This window comes from Leptodactylus fuscus, chromosome 4 (assembly GCF_031893055.1).
Source record: "Leptodactylus fuscus isolate aLepFus1 chromosome 4, aLepFus1.hap2, whole genome shotgun sequence".
In the NCBI taxonomy this organism is placed as follows: Eukaryota; Metazoa; Chordata; class Amphibia; order Anura; family Leptodactylidae; genus Leptodactylus; species Leptodactylus fuscus.
In genome coordinates, this window is record NC_134268.1 from 94,217,464 (window position 1) to 94,232,820 (window position 15,357).

General features: G+C 42.4%; 1 protein-coding gene across 4 annotated transcripts in view; it reads left to right on the plus strand.

Annotated features, from left to right (window-relative positions):
- Positions 1–1,187: 1,187 nt before the first annotated feature.
- PHACTR1 (phosphatase and actin regulator 1) overlaps positions 1,188–15,357 on the plus strand; it is a 236,378-nt gene continuing 222,208 nt past the window's right edge. For all 4 annotated transcript variants that reach the window (XM_075270823.1, XM_075270828.1, XM_075270827.1 and 1 more), the window contains exon 1: positions 1,188–1,404. In XM_075270823.1, the coding sequence (XP_075126924.1) occupies positions 1,293–1,404 (112 nt within the window). In that variant the 5' untranslated portion in view covers positions 1,188–1,292. The remainder of the gene's footprint in view (positions 1,405–15,357) is intronic.

Genomic DNA, 15,357 nt, shown 5'->3' on the forward strand with positions numbered 1-15,357 from the left:
AGGAAGGGGGGCGTCATCGCTGGTAAGGAATGCCCCCTCACAGTATAACACTATGGACTCTACTGTCAGGAAAGGCGTTCTTGACAGACTGGCAGAACGCCTTCCTGACAGTGAAGAGCTACGGTAATGGCACCAATAGCTCGTCACCAGGGGCACATAACGGGAAAGCCCATAAAGTGCTGAATTCAGCGCACTGTCAGCTTTCCAGCAGTATATAAAACTGCAGGTGCCCAAGGACCTAAAAGGTTCTCTTTAACCCAAACATGGTATATAATGACCCATAAAGCTCTGCTCCTGGCTATATACATGGCAGGTAAAGGTAAGTGATCAGCCAGCACACCACTTCTAAGAGTAGAAGAGATTGTATGTAGAGCCATTACCCAGCCTACTGGTATATGTTATCAATAGCAATATATTTATATGTCTTTTGGGAAAAAGTTGCCAAAATATGACAAAGGACTTTCCTAGAATACCTCTTGTAAAAACATTGTGTTTGTTCTTTCAGGAGCACAGTACACTGATTTCTATTGTTCAGCCCTGTGATGTATAATGTTATTTATATGTGACATCTGCAGTTATCTGTGCCTGTACATTTCCTTTAATGCCACTATGACTGCAGACAGAAGAATCTATCATATTCACATTGATATCTGTCACTGAATTCAGTTACTGGCAGACACAGCACCCCATTGATTTTGTGTCACACTTCATATCACCTACAGAGTTTTGTGTCATTGAGGCTAAAAATCTGCCAGATAATAGAGAAATGATGAGCTCATCAGAAATCTTACTAATTGAAATAAAGAAGGACATGTCATGTTATTTTACCCTCAGCTATTGCTATATGTCCAGCAGCAGCCCAGTCATGCAGTGGCACATCAGGCTGCTGCAGCTTTCTCCATGAACCCTCCGGTGCCATCATCATCATCAGTGGGCAGTAACCCTTTGTGTGCTGCAGACAATGCCCCCTATCTTCCAGTGGATGGAAGTGTGTGTGTGCTGTGTGGAGCTGCAGCAGCTGAGCTGGGGGAGGGTCTGTCACCTCCTGATCAGTCACTGCTGCTCTCCTCCATCTACATTCAAATCCTTAACGTATTTTCTCTCTTTCCCTCCTCCTCTTCTCCTGTCTCTTTCTGCCTTTTCTTCTCCTCCTCCCCTCCCCCCACTCTCTCTCTCTCTCTCCCCCCTCCTCTTTGGCACCTTCTTCCTTCTCCTCTTCCTTCTCCCTTTTTGGCTCTGATTTACCCACTGCATTAGCTCGCCGGGCGACCCTGTTCACTGCTCACCCCTTAATGGCGGCATCTTCAGAGGAGGAGACTGATCGGCGACCCATTAGGAGAGTCCGGTCAAAAAGTGACACCCCTTATCTGGCAGAAGCGAGGATTTCTCTGAACCTGGAGACAGGTAAGAAGACCCTCCCACCATCATCATCCTCCCCGGAGCTGTCCATGCAGCCGGTGCTGAAGCTGCCTGTCTGCTCCCCGGCAATACAGTGTCTTTGTGCCACTGGCAAATCATCACCCCCAAAATATTCAGCTCCCCATAATATGTATGAGGGGAACATGTCTCTGCTTCACATAAACTTGACCATGTGTAATGTCTGCTTGCTACGTGTACAATGAAGGCTCTTTGTGTAATATATATGCTGACCAGTGACAGCTGACCCCCTGGATCCCAAAATGTAAATGTGCTAGACCTCAGTTCTAGATGTCCTGTGCTGTGACTTGTTTTCTATCTATCCATTGCATTGGCTTAAAGAAACTTGAGATGCTCTGTGCTATATTTACAATGGATAATAAGAATTCTCATTCTTTGGGCATATGATACCCTGCTGCCAATAAGGCACTGGCTGGCATCAGTAGGAAACAGTCAGCAGGAGAAGGAGTTTGCTGTGTGATGTGTCATGAAAGGACACTGCTGTGAATACAGGGCATACATGAAGTGTTAATAGGCAGCATATGCTGTCTCATCATATTACTGACTGTATGGCATCCCAGGAACTAGTGCTGAACACAGAGCACATTAGTCACATGTATCTCCCATGATCTAGCTCAGTACAAGGTACAGATGAGTGTTGCTTCCTACAATTCCAGTAGTTTTGAGAACACTTCTTGTCTTTTGTAAACTTGTTGACTATTACAGTATCTGCTATAAACATATATTGCTTATATTGTTACACTTGTATCTGTTACTTTGTCACAGTCTGGTAATGTGTAAGACATGTCTCTTGATTGGATTTATGCCATGCTGCTGTCCACTGTGTAAAGGGTTAAACCAAGAATCTGTCACCCAATATAACAATGGTCATAGATAGACCTAAGGGATCATCCACTATGATTAGATATATTGTTATTATATTTCAGGACCGCTGTGAGATCAAAGTGCAGAAATAAGCTACGTGGAAGGTTAATTTTGTCATAAAAATACTTTTTAAATCTGCTAGATTGAATGAAAGGATGTGTTGCCATGGCGATTGAAGTACCGTGGCTCGGAGACAATCGCTTACAGAACAGTCAATCAAATCTGGAGTTTCGTATGTGTATGTTATATTGTTCATTCATGCAATTAGACTGTAGACAGAGACACTGGTTTAATTCATTAGGAAACAATGCTTGACAGGCAATGTACTCATTAAGATCTTGTAATATGTTTGTCTAGTATGGCGTTACATTTAGAGGCTGTATCAGAGTGAATGGTGTGTTTACTGATACTACAGTTGCTACTACCAGAGGCCTTCATTTACATATCTCAAACACTTGTCATTACATTTGCATACACTATAGCTCAGTCCTTTTATACACATAAGAGCACTTCCTATGATTTGTGTAGCAAAGTAAGGTAAAACAAATATACAATATTGTATTTTTGCTATAGCATAATGCGTGTGTGACATATAAACCTGCAGGGACCTGTATATTGTGTTTATGGCCTTTGGAATATAGGATACAACAGTGAGACCGACACTGGATCAGGTTCATTAATATTATCTTAAATTTTAGAGTGTGGAGCCTTAAATTGCACTACATTTATTAAAGTATCTAATGCTGTTTGATAAATGTGACACATGTTTAGTCTATTCTAACTTTGCACCACTTCTTAGTTGTATTAGATTACAGCACATTTTTTGGAGCATAGTGTCTCAACTTAGGATATGCCAACTTTCTGATAAGTCATGCCCCCCTTCGAACAAATTTGTAAATGTGTCTATAATATACTTGATAAATATGGCACAAAGCAAAATAAACTGCGTTTTGGCACAAATTATTTCTGAATTCCAGGGCATTTTACTTAGCAATATACAGTATATGGGGTGGAGGGCAAACTGGGCAATTGCCTAGGTCCCCAATCCCCAAAGATACCTTGGGATCAGGAGCACCAAGCTTTTAGCCTGGTGACTGGGATCTGGGGAGGTCCACTTATAACTGCTCTGCACACCAATACAACTGATGCTTATAACCTATAACAGAGCAGCTGCCTTATAAGACAGAATGACACACAGGCGGCGTGATGACATCACTGCGTTGTGCCGGTCCAGTGGGGAGAAGGCTTCAGCTGCTCCACTCAATGTGGGATTTTTTCAGAATAATAAAAGATTTTTTGAAAAGCAAATGGTGGACAATAACTGATAAGGGGGCTATAATAAGTGGAGAAGTGTTATTTTTAAGGACAAGATTATTAGTTATAAGGGGGAGAAGCATTATTATAGAGGAAAATGTGATGGGTACTATTATATAAAAGGAGGAACTATTATATATGTGTGGTTGTTATAAGAGGAGATCTATTATATATAAGGGGGTGTATTATTTACTTATATATTATAAGGGATGACTATTATATATAAGCAGGGCTATTATTTAAACCAGGATAGGTCATCAAAGATCAGTGAGGGTCAAACACCTGGGACCCTTGCTAATCTGATTTTTGAAGGGACTGTGGAGTTTGTGTGAGCACCACGACCTCTTTACTATTTACATCGCACCTCATCTGTTTTATAGTAACCATACAATGTTATTACAGGTAATGATTACATCACACATTCATAATGAAACAGATACTGTGCAATGTACAGTAAATATCACACAAATCACAGTACTCACAAAAGCACTGCTGTTCTTTCAAATGGCTGATCAGCAGGGATTCTGGGTGTTGGACTTCCACTGATCCTGATCCTGAGAATAGGTCATCAATACAAAGAAACTGGAATACCACTTTAACGGGGTTATTTACTTTTTAAAAATTTATGGCTCATTATTAATATAGCTCAGCAATTTTAGATCGGCTGTGGCCCGACTGTTAGGACCCCCGCAGATCAGCTGTTGCCCAGAGCACATATTGTTTACTTGCTGTGCTGTCCACTCATTGTATTCTTGATAACCGCAGTTATCAATGTGCTATAGTGCTATATATTTCATGTCTTTGCCCATAACTGACGCTATCATGAATATACTATAGAGAGGCAGCACTAGTCAAAGTTTGCATCAGGGCCCACAAGATTTTGGTTATATTACTGTACATGAGAATTGCTTACATCTTCCTTATGCACACCTACTCCTCGCTCATGGATGTACAAATACTGCAGCATCTATAGTGATGGTCCCTGAGATGGATATAGCACATTACAGACTTTCAATACATCTTGTACTCTACTAAATGAACTTTAATTACATTCTTCCAGAGAACCACTTTAAAGTCAGTGGAAGAACTGAAGTGTAGTACATTGCATCCCTGCCCTCAGCACTCTCAGCATTCTGCTGGATAGGCAGACAGTCCAGCTTCCTTTCTTGCTTCTGCCATCTCCTCTCCCATGTTTGATGAATGGACCTGTCAAATCCAGCCTTTGGCACTGTATGAAAAGTAACCCCCCTACTGGATCATGCTACAACAGCTGACCATGCACATTATAATAACCTGATCATCATAATCAAAATCATATTACTAATTACATTAATATGTTTTACTTAATCTGTATTTTCCCTTCCCCAATTCATAGAGCAGCTGTAATGCTTTTTTATTATCATTATTATAGTAATTATTCATTTTATAGCACCATTTTTTCCATGGTGCTGTAGATTTGTGAGGGAGTTTACATACATACTACAAGTACAGCAGTAAGCAGTAAACACAGAATTAACTAGATGACTGGCCTGATACAAGTAGGAAAGAGGACCTTGACCATAAGGGCTTACAATCTATAGTTGAGAGTAAGAGTTACTTATATTGTGGCTTAGTGGCAGCAGGGTTAATGTGTGTTGTATGATTTTCCAAAGATGGGGTTCTTCAGGTTACTTTTGAAGGTCTTCGATTGTGGTAGACAGTCTTATGAATCACAATGAGTGAGTTCTAGAGTATGGGCGGTGCATGGGGGAAATCTTTGCGGTGGTTGTGAGAAGAGTATCTAAGAGCATATTAAAGAATAAGGATATTAGTAGAGCAGAGATTAGGTCAGATGTATGGAGGGGGCAGGTTGTGATCATCATTCTGTGCCATAACTAGAATCTTCACTTGAATTTGTTGGACAATGGGTAGCCAGTGAAGGAATGGACAGAGGAGAGAAGCAGATAAACAAGGGGAGAGATGAATAAACTGGACAGCAGTGTTAAAGTTGAATTGCAAGGGGGCAAGAGTGTTAACTGGGAGGCCATAGAGTCAGATGTTGCATGCAATCTTTATAAATTCTGAGGTGAGGAAGGAGCAGAAATTGAGATGTTTTTGAGGTGTAAGTGGCAAGAAGTAGTAAGTGTTTGGATGTGTAGCAGGGAACAACGAATGGTTATCCCCAGACTTGTGAGATTGGTGAGTGTGTGGAGCCATTAACTGTGCTTGATATGTCTAGTAGGATGGCTGAGTAAGATTTGGTAAAGATTATGAATACAGCTAGTGGTAAGTGGTAATGTCTGGGCCAAAGAGATATGTTTGAGTTTCGTCAGTGTAAAAATGGTACTGAAAGCCATTGAGGTTAATGAGCTGTCATAGGCCCAAGATGTAGATAGAGAGAAGAGTAGGGGGTCCTAGAGCAGATCCTTGTAGGGCCACAACAGAGAGGGGATGATGTGAAATGTGGTGTGTGAATAATATACACTAATATTACAATTGGTCAGGTATGAGGAGACCCAGGAGAGGGCCAAGTCTGTGGGGTCACAGGATGAGAGAGTTTCTAACAGTTTGGAGAAGTTAACTGTCAAAGACAGAGGAAAAGTCTAGAAGGATGAGAACAGAGTGGTGTCATTTGGTTGTGGCAATAAGTAGGTCATTGGCAACTTTGGCTAGTGCAGACCTTGAGAGGTGCTCAAAGAGTTCTAAGGAAAATGGACATAATGAGATGGGACTGTAGCTTGAAAGAGAGGACGGGTTGAAAGATGGCTTCTAAAGGATGAGGGTGTTAGTTGAATTTTTAGAGTGAGTAGTTTAGGGTTGGGATAAACACAGTGGTAAGTTTTGGCATCAGGTGCAATGGGATTGTGTCAAGCATGCAAATGGTAAGATGTGAGTTGGAAAGTAGGAAGGAAAATTTTTCATCAGAAATAGTAGCGAGGATAGTTAAGCGAGAAGGTCACTGAGTAGTTGCATGCGGGAGCTGTGGAGACTGTAGGTTAAAGCAGTTGTCTTTGTCAATGTTGTCTTTTTTGTTTTTGAATTCTGAAGCAACGTCCTGAGATGAGGGGTTGCGGAGGGGCGTAGAGAGGAATAGAGAGTTAAAAGTTCAATAATTGTCTGAGGTTGTGGGATAGAGAAGACATAAGAGTAATTAAGTATTCCTGATTTATAGAAGCGGTAGCAGACCTGTAAAGCATGAGTGATGTTGATTTTCATGAAAATATAGCAGCAATGCTGAATAAGAAAGGCACCTTTGGAAAATGTAGAAGCCATCCTACATGGCCCTGTCATCAATCTGCTGCTGATTTTCCTGCTGCCAGGCTCCCTGTAACTATTACTCATGCTTTTACTTCTTATCTGAGTGTTTATATACAGTATAAGTTTACAATCCAATACATGGAGATGAGAGGGGGAATAGAAGGGCATGTGAGGTTGTCTACAGCCTTAAAGGTATCAGTTCTGTCAGGAGAAGGATGGATTATAATTCTTGTTAACCTAAGCATCATTGTGAAAAGTAACTGTGTCTCTATAATGTAGATGTTTTTCTGCTTTGAAGAGATCTCCTCTTTGTACCTATTCTCTCTCCATAGACATCTATTGTAGAGATTTTTTCACTGACAGAAGGAGGTAAATAAGTAAAGAAGCAGGCATTTTTCCTAAATAAACTATAATACACAGTATATTACCTTCACCAGCACCATTGATTGATGAAAAAAATGCTTGCATCACTTTTTAGCAACCCTAGCACCTAGCCTCAATTTTTGTCTGTTGATTCGCCTAGTACTAGTAAGGGTGAGAAATCCAAAGCTGGGGTAATAGTGGTGTTATAGAAAGCAGCCGCAGCTTATGCTTCATCTATTAAAGATATGGAGGAAAGTGGCAAAAGTGCTTATAAATACCCTATGAGTGACTGCTGGGTCAATAAAAGAGGGTCTCCCATTCAGGTCTTCTACCTACTGTCCAGAACAGAGAGTTACTACAAGGAATATGTCTCTGTGGAGGACCGGTCACTTCATACATAGACAGTATATTGATTTTTACACTTGTGAATGACTTATCATTTTGGTTGTATTTAACAATAAGTGAGCTTCCTTCCCTTCTAAGTATTCATTTATTAGATGGCATCTTTTACGATAATTACATGATTGTGCAATTTTCCTAATGGCAATTGGTATTACAGCCAGCAATATACTCCTTAGGTATGTTGCCATCACTTTGTTTTCCAGTTGTAGATCTCTGATCAGTTCCCTTGTTTTCATCTCTTGACATGTCTGTTCATTAAGTAACTTCTTTCATGGAAACAGCTTCTGGACTATGAGAATTCTTATGTATAATACCTTTTGGTTAGGCCACTGTGATTATATTCAACAATACTGTACAGTGAAAATACAGATGTAAGAGTTACGTAAAGCTCAGCTTCTTTGTCATATCAGTAATTGAACGATTTGTCTTGAAGGCCGAACTGAGCATGGTAAAAAGCAAGAGTCAGCGTTTTCTTTTTTTGCAGTACAAATTCAGTGTTGTAAGACTATATGTGGTAATTGTACAAGAAAATATAAAAAATATTATTAGCTTTTTATGCTGATTTGGAAACATTGTGAGGATTTTATTCATATTAGTAATAATTAGCTTATTATTTCAGCTATAAAAATAATTTATTAATCTGACATAATGCTTCTAGCTACATAATCTAGATCAGCCATATATTATGGATGCTGCCTTAATTTGCAGGCCTTTACTAAATAAAATATCATGTTCACTGCTCCAATGCACCTTAAGTAAAAAAATAAAAAAAATTATGCAAATTTGCAAATACCTACGGTTTTGTGTGTATTTCTCCTGTAAAAACTTGTGTGTCTTCAAGGTTGCAGACTACATAAAAGTTGTATGTAGTCAGATCCTACAAACATGTGTTGCTCCCTTACATCTGCTTCCTCCTGTTATTACCATAAGGCCCTTGCAGATGGCCATGGGCAAAATCAGTATGCTATCCGTGTTTTTCACGGTTCTTAAGGTAACCACTTTTTTATGCGGATTAGGTATCTGTTCAGGGGTCCCCAAGTGGACCCACCAAAAGGAAAACCAATTGCAGATGTGAACTTAGCCTAACATAGTAAGACCCGATTCACACCAGCTCTGGAACTCCATTTGGGGATTCTGTTCTGTTCAGGCGGAAACCCAGCGGACCCCATTATAGTGTATGGGGTCTGTGGGTTTCCATGGTTAACTGCTTTTTCAAGCGGATTAGGAAACTCGAATGCAGGTGTGAACCTAGCGTAAATTAGCAAGAGGACTGCAGGATCAGACCAGACTAGGAATCAAAGTTGCTTCATCAAATATCACCCTTCTACTGTCAGTACATCCTGACTCAGCTGAAAACGTACAAGGTGCTATTCTACTCTTTTGTCATCATTTAAATTAGATATTTCCTCCTATAAATATGAATTGACCTGAGGATAATTATGAAATATTTTGCACCCATATTGCCCAATTAAAGTTCTTACAGATCCAATCCAATAGGCCAGGCTTCTATCCACATGGCTGTAGCTTACACACATTTAAGTGGAAATATAGTATCTTTTGCTATTATGTTGTTCAACAGGTAATACCTCTTTAAAAAGATAAGACTTACTTAAACACAGAACCTTAAAGGAGTTGGCCACTTTCAGACTAATATTGAGAGACAAATGTTATAGTTTGTATAAGAAAAAGTTGTACAATTTTCCTATATACTTTCTGTATCAATTCCACTTGGTTTTCTAGATCTCTGCTTACTGTTATTCATTCTGTTACTTCTAGTGGATAGAACTCCGAAAATGGTCATGTGATTTACAGTCCATGGTCATGTGATTTACGGTCCATGGTCATGTGATTTACAGTCCATGATCGTGTGGTGGGCACACAGATGCCCCTCGTTATAGTCACAGCACAGTAATCAGACATCTGCCTGGTAATCAGTGCAGCACTTGTGTGTCCATCACATGACCATGGACCGTAAATCACATGACCATGAACTGTAATTCACATGACCATGAACTGTAATTAACATGACCATGCTCAGAGTTCTATCCCCTAGAAGTAACAGAATGAATGACAGCAAGCAGAGATCTAGAAAAGTGTGAGGAATTGATACAGAAAGAATATTGGAAAATTGTACAACTTTGAATACAAAGAATGTGCCGAAATCTGATCTACCATAAGATCTGGTTGTTCTTCTACAGTATTTTTAATGAAAAGAGAGCATTAATAATATTCATAAATCTATTACCTTCTGAAGTTTCTATTTTATAGCACAAATGTCCTAAGTAACATTTGGGTGAGTCTTACGTTGTCTAGACATAGGTTTAGTTAGGTCTCTCCATTGACAGTTCATAAAGCGTCAATGGTTGATCAATTATAGGGCAGTGGGTCAATGGCGGCTAACTGAACCTTAATGGTTTGCTGTGGTCAATATATTTTGACCTTATACGTGTTAACTTCATACTGTCTCTCACACAGCAATAAAATACTGTAACTGAATACCAAGGCCAAAAAGGTTGTAAATCCTGAAGTATCTTTACTAAGGTAAGAGATTGTTTAAAGTTAGTAAGCGTTATTAGCTCTGATGATTGGATTTAGAAAAGCTGAGTGGCTTTCACTGCTAAGCTTCATAAAGTCTATATATATAAATTAGGTGCCCATCTGTTACCAGTGGTTCTACAAATCCGAGAGCATGGAATTACATTGCTCTATTCCTGACCTGCAGTGATCTCGGGGCAAATAACAGCTGAAGGTATGGAATAAAAATGTAAGAATTTCTACGTTATATTGTAGGTTTATTTCATAAACAAAAATATCAGATACTAAGACCAGATATCCAGAATTGAAGTTGATTAACCCCTTCCTGTGGCAGGCACAATCCATTTTATGTTTTCTCTCCTCCTTTTCCTAAAGCCATAACATTTTTATATTTACATACCAGTATAAGAGCTCATTTTCTGAGGGACAAGTTGTATTTTCTCATGGTTCTAATGGATCAATTTCCCATCCAATGTATTAACAAATGATAAAAAGGTTACTTGTAGGGTGGAACTGGAAAAAATGTAATTATGCTATTGTTTTATGAGTTTCCATACTACAGCTCTCATTATGTGGTAAAAATGACTTATCACCCTAATTTTGCAGGTTAGTATAATTACAGTGATACCAAATATAGGGTAGGGCCCGTCACAATTTTCCTGTGGCCCAATACATGGGGCCATAGCTTTATATATTTTTTTTGTATTTTACTACTTTCAAAATAATAAAACCATTAAACCCTATATTCTCACCCACATAACTGTATTACATTATTGTCCACAAAGCTGTGAACCGGCTCTTTTTTGCTGAGCAAAAGATTATTTTTTATTGGGACTATAATGGGCAGCTTGAGATCCTGACAGGGAACCATAATAGAGCCATGTTTTACCCTGAAAAGCTGTAGTGCTTCAGAAAAAAACATAGTTTGATTATTTCATGAGTTCAGTGTTTTTTGCAGATGTGGATTTTTCCAAAGATTTTTTTTTTTCCCAAAGAATGTCAACAGTGTGTCAGTCCATTTAGACATTGTCTTACAAGGTCATTGTGACTGAAAACTATAACTGATACGGTTACATGGACATTGAGGGGCATCATTGTATCGGCACCCTGACTAGAAGTGTAAATTGAAGCTCCTGGGTCCTAGTGCAAAATCTATGATGGGGCCCTTAACTATCTTGTGTTACTTAGAACAATTCTATATTTTATGTAGCAGAGGAACCTTTGGGGTTCCTACACGCCCTATACCTGTGCCCCTGACTAGGAGTATGGACACAAGGGCTGACACTATATATTGTTAAATATTTTAGGCATTGATATGATTGAAGCTATTATTCTTACACTTTAGAGTGATGTTATTTCAACACCATGTATTGCTACAGTATGTAAGCAATGCCTGGGTTTTTCTACAGATCCATAATATTATGCAATACAGTAGAGTGGCGTTATTAGGAATTTGTGCTGCTATCAGGTGACATTGCGTGATGGCAATAGTGGGTATAGAATGGGATGAATATTTTAATTAGCATGTAACAGTATTTTATGAATAGAGATGAGCGAACACTAAAATGTTCGAGGTTCGAAATTCGATTCGAACAGCCGCTCACTGTTCGAGTGTTCGAATGGGTTTCGAACCCCATTATAGTCTATGGGGAACATAAACTCGTTAAGGGGGAAACCCAAATTCGTGTCTGGAGGGTCACCAAGTCCACTATGACACCCCAGGAAATGATACCAACACCCTGGAATGACACTGGGACAGCAGGGGAAGCATGTCTGGGGGCATAAAAGTCACTTTATTTCATGGAAATCCCTGTCAGTTTGCGATTTTCGCAAGCTAACTTTTCCCCATAGAAATGCATTGGCCAGTGCTGATTGGCCAGAGTACGGAACTCGACCAATCAGCGCTGGCTCTGCTGGAGGAGGCGGAGTCTAAGATAGCTCCACACCAGTCTCCATTCAGGTCCGACCTTAGACTCCGCCTCCTCCGGCAGAGCCAGCGCTGATTGGCCGAAGGCTGGCCAATGCATTCCTATGCGAATGCAGACTTAGCAGTGCTGAGTCAGTTTTGCTCAACTACACATCTGATGCACACTCGGCACTGCTACATCAGATGTAGCAATCTGATGTAGCAGAGCCGAGGGTGCACTAGAACCCCTGTGCAAACTCAGTTCACGCTAATAGAATGCATTGGCCAGCGCTGATTGGCCAATGCATTCTATTAGCCCGATGAAGTAGAGCTGAATGTGTGTGCTAAGCACACACATTCAGCACTGCTTCATCAAGCCAATACAATGCATTAGCCAGTGCTGATTGGCCAGAGTACGGAACTCGGCCAATCAGCGCTGGCTCTGCTGGAGGAGGCGGAGTCTAAGGTCGCTCCACACCAGTCTCCATTCAGGTCCGACCTTAGACTCCGCCTCCTCCGGCAGAGCCAGCGCTGATTGGCCGAAGGCTGGCCAATGCATTCCTATGCGAATGCAGACTTAGCAGTGCTGAGTCAGTTTTGCTCAACTACACATCTGATGCACACTCGGCACTGCTACATCAGATGTAGCAATCTGATGTAGCAGAGCCGAGGGTGCACTAGAACCCCTGTGCAAACTCAGTTCACGCTAATAGAATGCATTGGCCAGCGCTGATTGGCCAATGCATTCTATTAGCCCGATGAAGTAGAGCTGAATGTGTGTGCTAAGCACACACATTCAGCACTGCTTCATCAAGCCAATACAATGCATTAGCCAGTGCTGATTGGCCAGAGTACGGAACTCGGCCAATCAGCGCTGGCTCTGCTGGAGGAGGCGGAGTCTAAGGTCGCTCCACACCAGTCTCCATTCAGGTCCGACCTTAGACTCCGCCTCCTCCGGCAGAGCCAGCGCTGATTGGCCGAAGGCTGGCCAATGCATTCCTATGCGAATGCAGACTTAGCAGTGCTGAGTCAGTTTTGCTCAACTACACATCTGATGCACACTCGGCACTGCTACATCAGATGTAGCAATCTGATGTAGCAGAGCCGAGGGTGCACTAGAACCCCTGTGCAAACTCAGTTCACGCTAATAGAATGCATTGGCCAGCGCTGATTGGCCAATGCATTCTATTAGCCCGATGAAGTAGAGCTGAATGTGTGTGCTAAGCACACACATTCAGCACTGCTTCATCAAGCCAATACAATGCATTAGCCAGTGCTGATTGGCCAGAGTACGGAACTCGGCCAATCAGCGCTGGCTCTGCTGGAGGAGGCGGAGTCTAAGGTCGCTCCACACCAGTCTCCATTCAGGTCCGACCTTAGACTCCGCCTCCTCCGGCAGAGCCAGCGCTGATTGGCCGAAGGCTGGCCAATGCATTCCTATGCGAATGCAGACTTAGCAGTGCTGAGTCAGTTTTGCTCAACTACACATCTGATGCACACTCGGCACTGCTACATCAGATGTAGCAATCTGATGTAGCAGAGCCGAGGGTGCACTAGAACCCCTGTGCAAACTCAGTTCACGCTAATAGAATGCATTGGCCAGCGCTGATTGGCCAATGCATTCTATTAGCCCGATGAAGTAGAGCTGAATGTGTGTGCTAAGCACACACATTCAGCACTGCTTCATCAAGCCAATACAATGCATTAGCCAGTGCTGATTGGCCAGAGTACGGAACTCGGCCAATCAGCGCTGGCTCTGCTGGAGGAGGCGGAGTCTAAGGTCGCTCCACACCAGTCTCCATTCAGGTCCGACCTTAGACTCCGCCTCCTCCTACAGAGCCAGCGCTGATTGGCCGAAGGCTGGCCAATGCATTCCTATGCGAATGCAGACTTAGCAGTGCTGAGTCAGTTTTGCTCAACTACACATCTGATGCACACTCGGCACTGCTACATCAGATGTAGCAATCTGATGTAGCAGAGCCGAGGGTGCACTAGAACCCCTGTGCAAACTCAGTTCACGCTAATAGAATGCATTGGCCAGCGCTGATTGGCCGAATTCCGTACTCTGGCCAATCAGTGCTGGCCAATGCATTCTATTAGCTTGATGAAGCAGAGTGTGCACAAGGGTTCAAGCGCACCCTCGGCTCTGATGTAGCAGAGCCGAGGCTGCACAAGGGTTCAAGCGCACCCTCGGCTCTGATGTAGGAGAGCCGAGGGTGCACTTGAACCCTTGTGCACCCTCAGCTCTGCTACATCAGAGCCGAGGGTGCGCTTGAACCCTTGTGCACACTCTGCTTCATCAAGCTAATAGAATGCATTGGCCAGCGCTGATTGGCCAATGTATTCTATTAGCCTGATGAAGTAGAGCTGAATGTGTGTGCTAAGCACACACATTCAGCTCTACTTCATCGGGCTAATAGAATGCATTGGCCAGCGCTGATTGGCCAGAGTACGGAACTCGACCAATCAGCGCTGGCTCTGCTGGAGGAGGCGGAGTCTAAGATCGCTCCACACCAGTCTCCATTCAGGTCCGACCTTAGACTCCGCCTCCTCCAGCAGAGCCAGCGCTGATTGGCCGAATTCCGTACTCTGGCCAATCAGCACTGGCTAATGCATTGTATTGGCTTGATGAAGCAGTGCTGAATGTGTGTGCTTAGCACACACATTCAGCTCTACTTCATCGGGCTAATAGAATGCATTGGCCAATCAGCGCTGGCCAATGCATTCTATTAGCGTGAACTGAGTTTGCACAGGGGTTCTAGTGCACCCTCGGCTCTGCTACATCAGATTGCTACATCTGATGTAGCAGTGCCGAGTGTGCATCAGATGTGTAGTTGAGCAAAACTGACTCAGCACTGCTAAGTCTCTGCATTCGCATAGGAATGCATTGGCCAGCCTTCGGCCAATCAGCGCTGGCTCTGCCGGAGGAGGCGGAGTCTAAGGTCGGACCTGAATGGAGACTGGTGTGGAGCGATCTTAGACTCCGCCTCCTCCAGCAGAGCCAGCGCTGATTGGTCGAGTTCCGTACTCTGGCCAATCAGCGCTGGCCAATGCATTCTATTAGCCCGATGAAGTAGAGCTGAATGTGTGTGCTTAGCACACACATTCAGCTCTACTTCATCAGGCTAATAGAATACATTGGCCAATCAGCGCTGGCCAATGCATTCTATTAGCTTGATGAAGCAGAGTGTGCACAAGGGTTCAAGCGCACCCTCGGCTCTGATGTAGCAGAGCTGAGGGTGCACAAGGGTTCAAGTGCACCCTCGGCTCTCCTACATCAGAGCCGAGGGTGCGCTTGA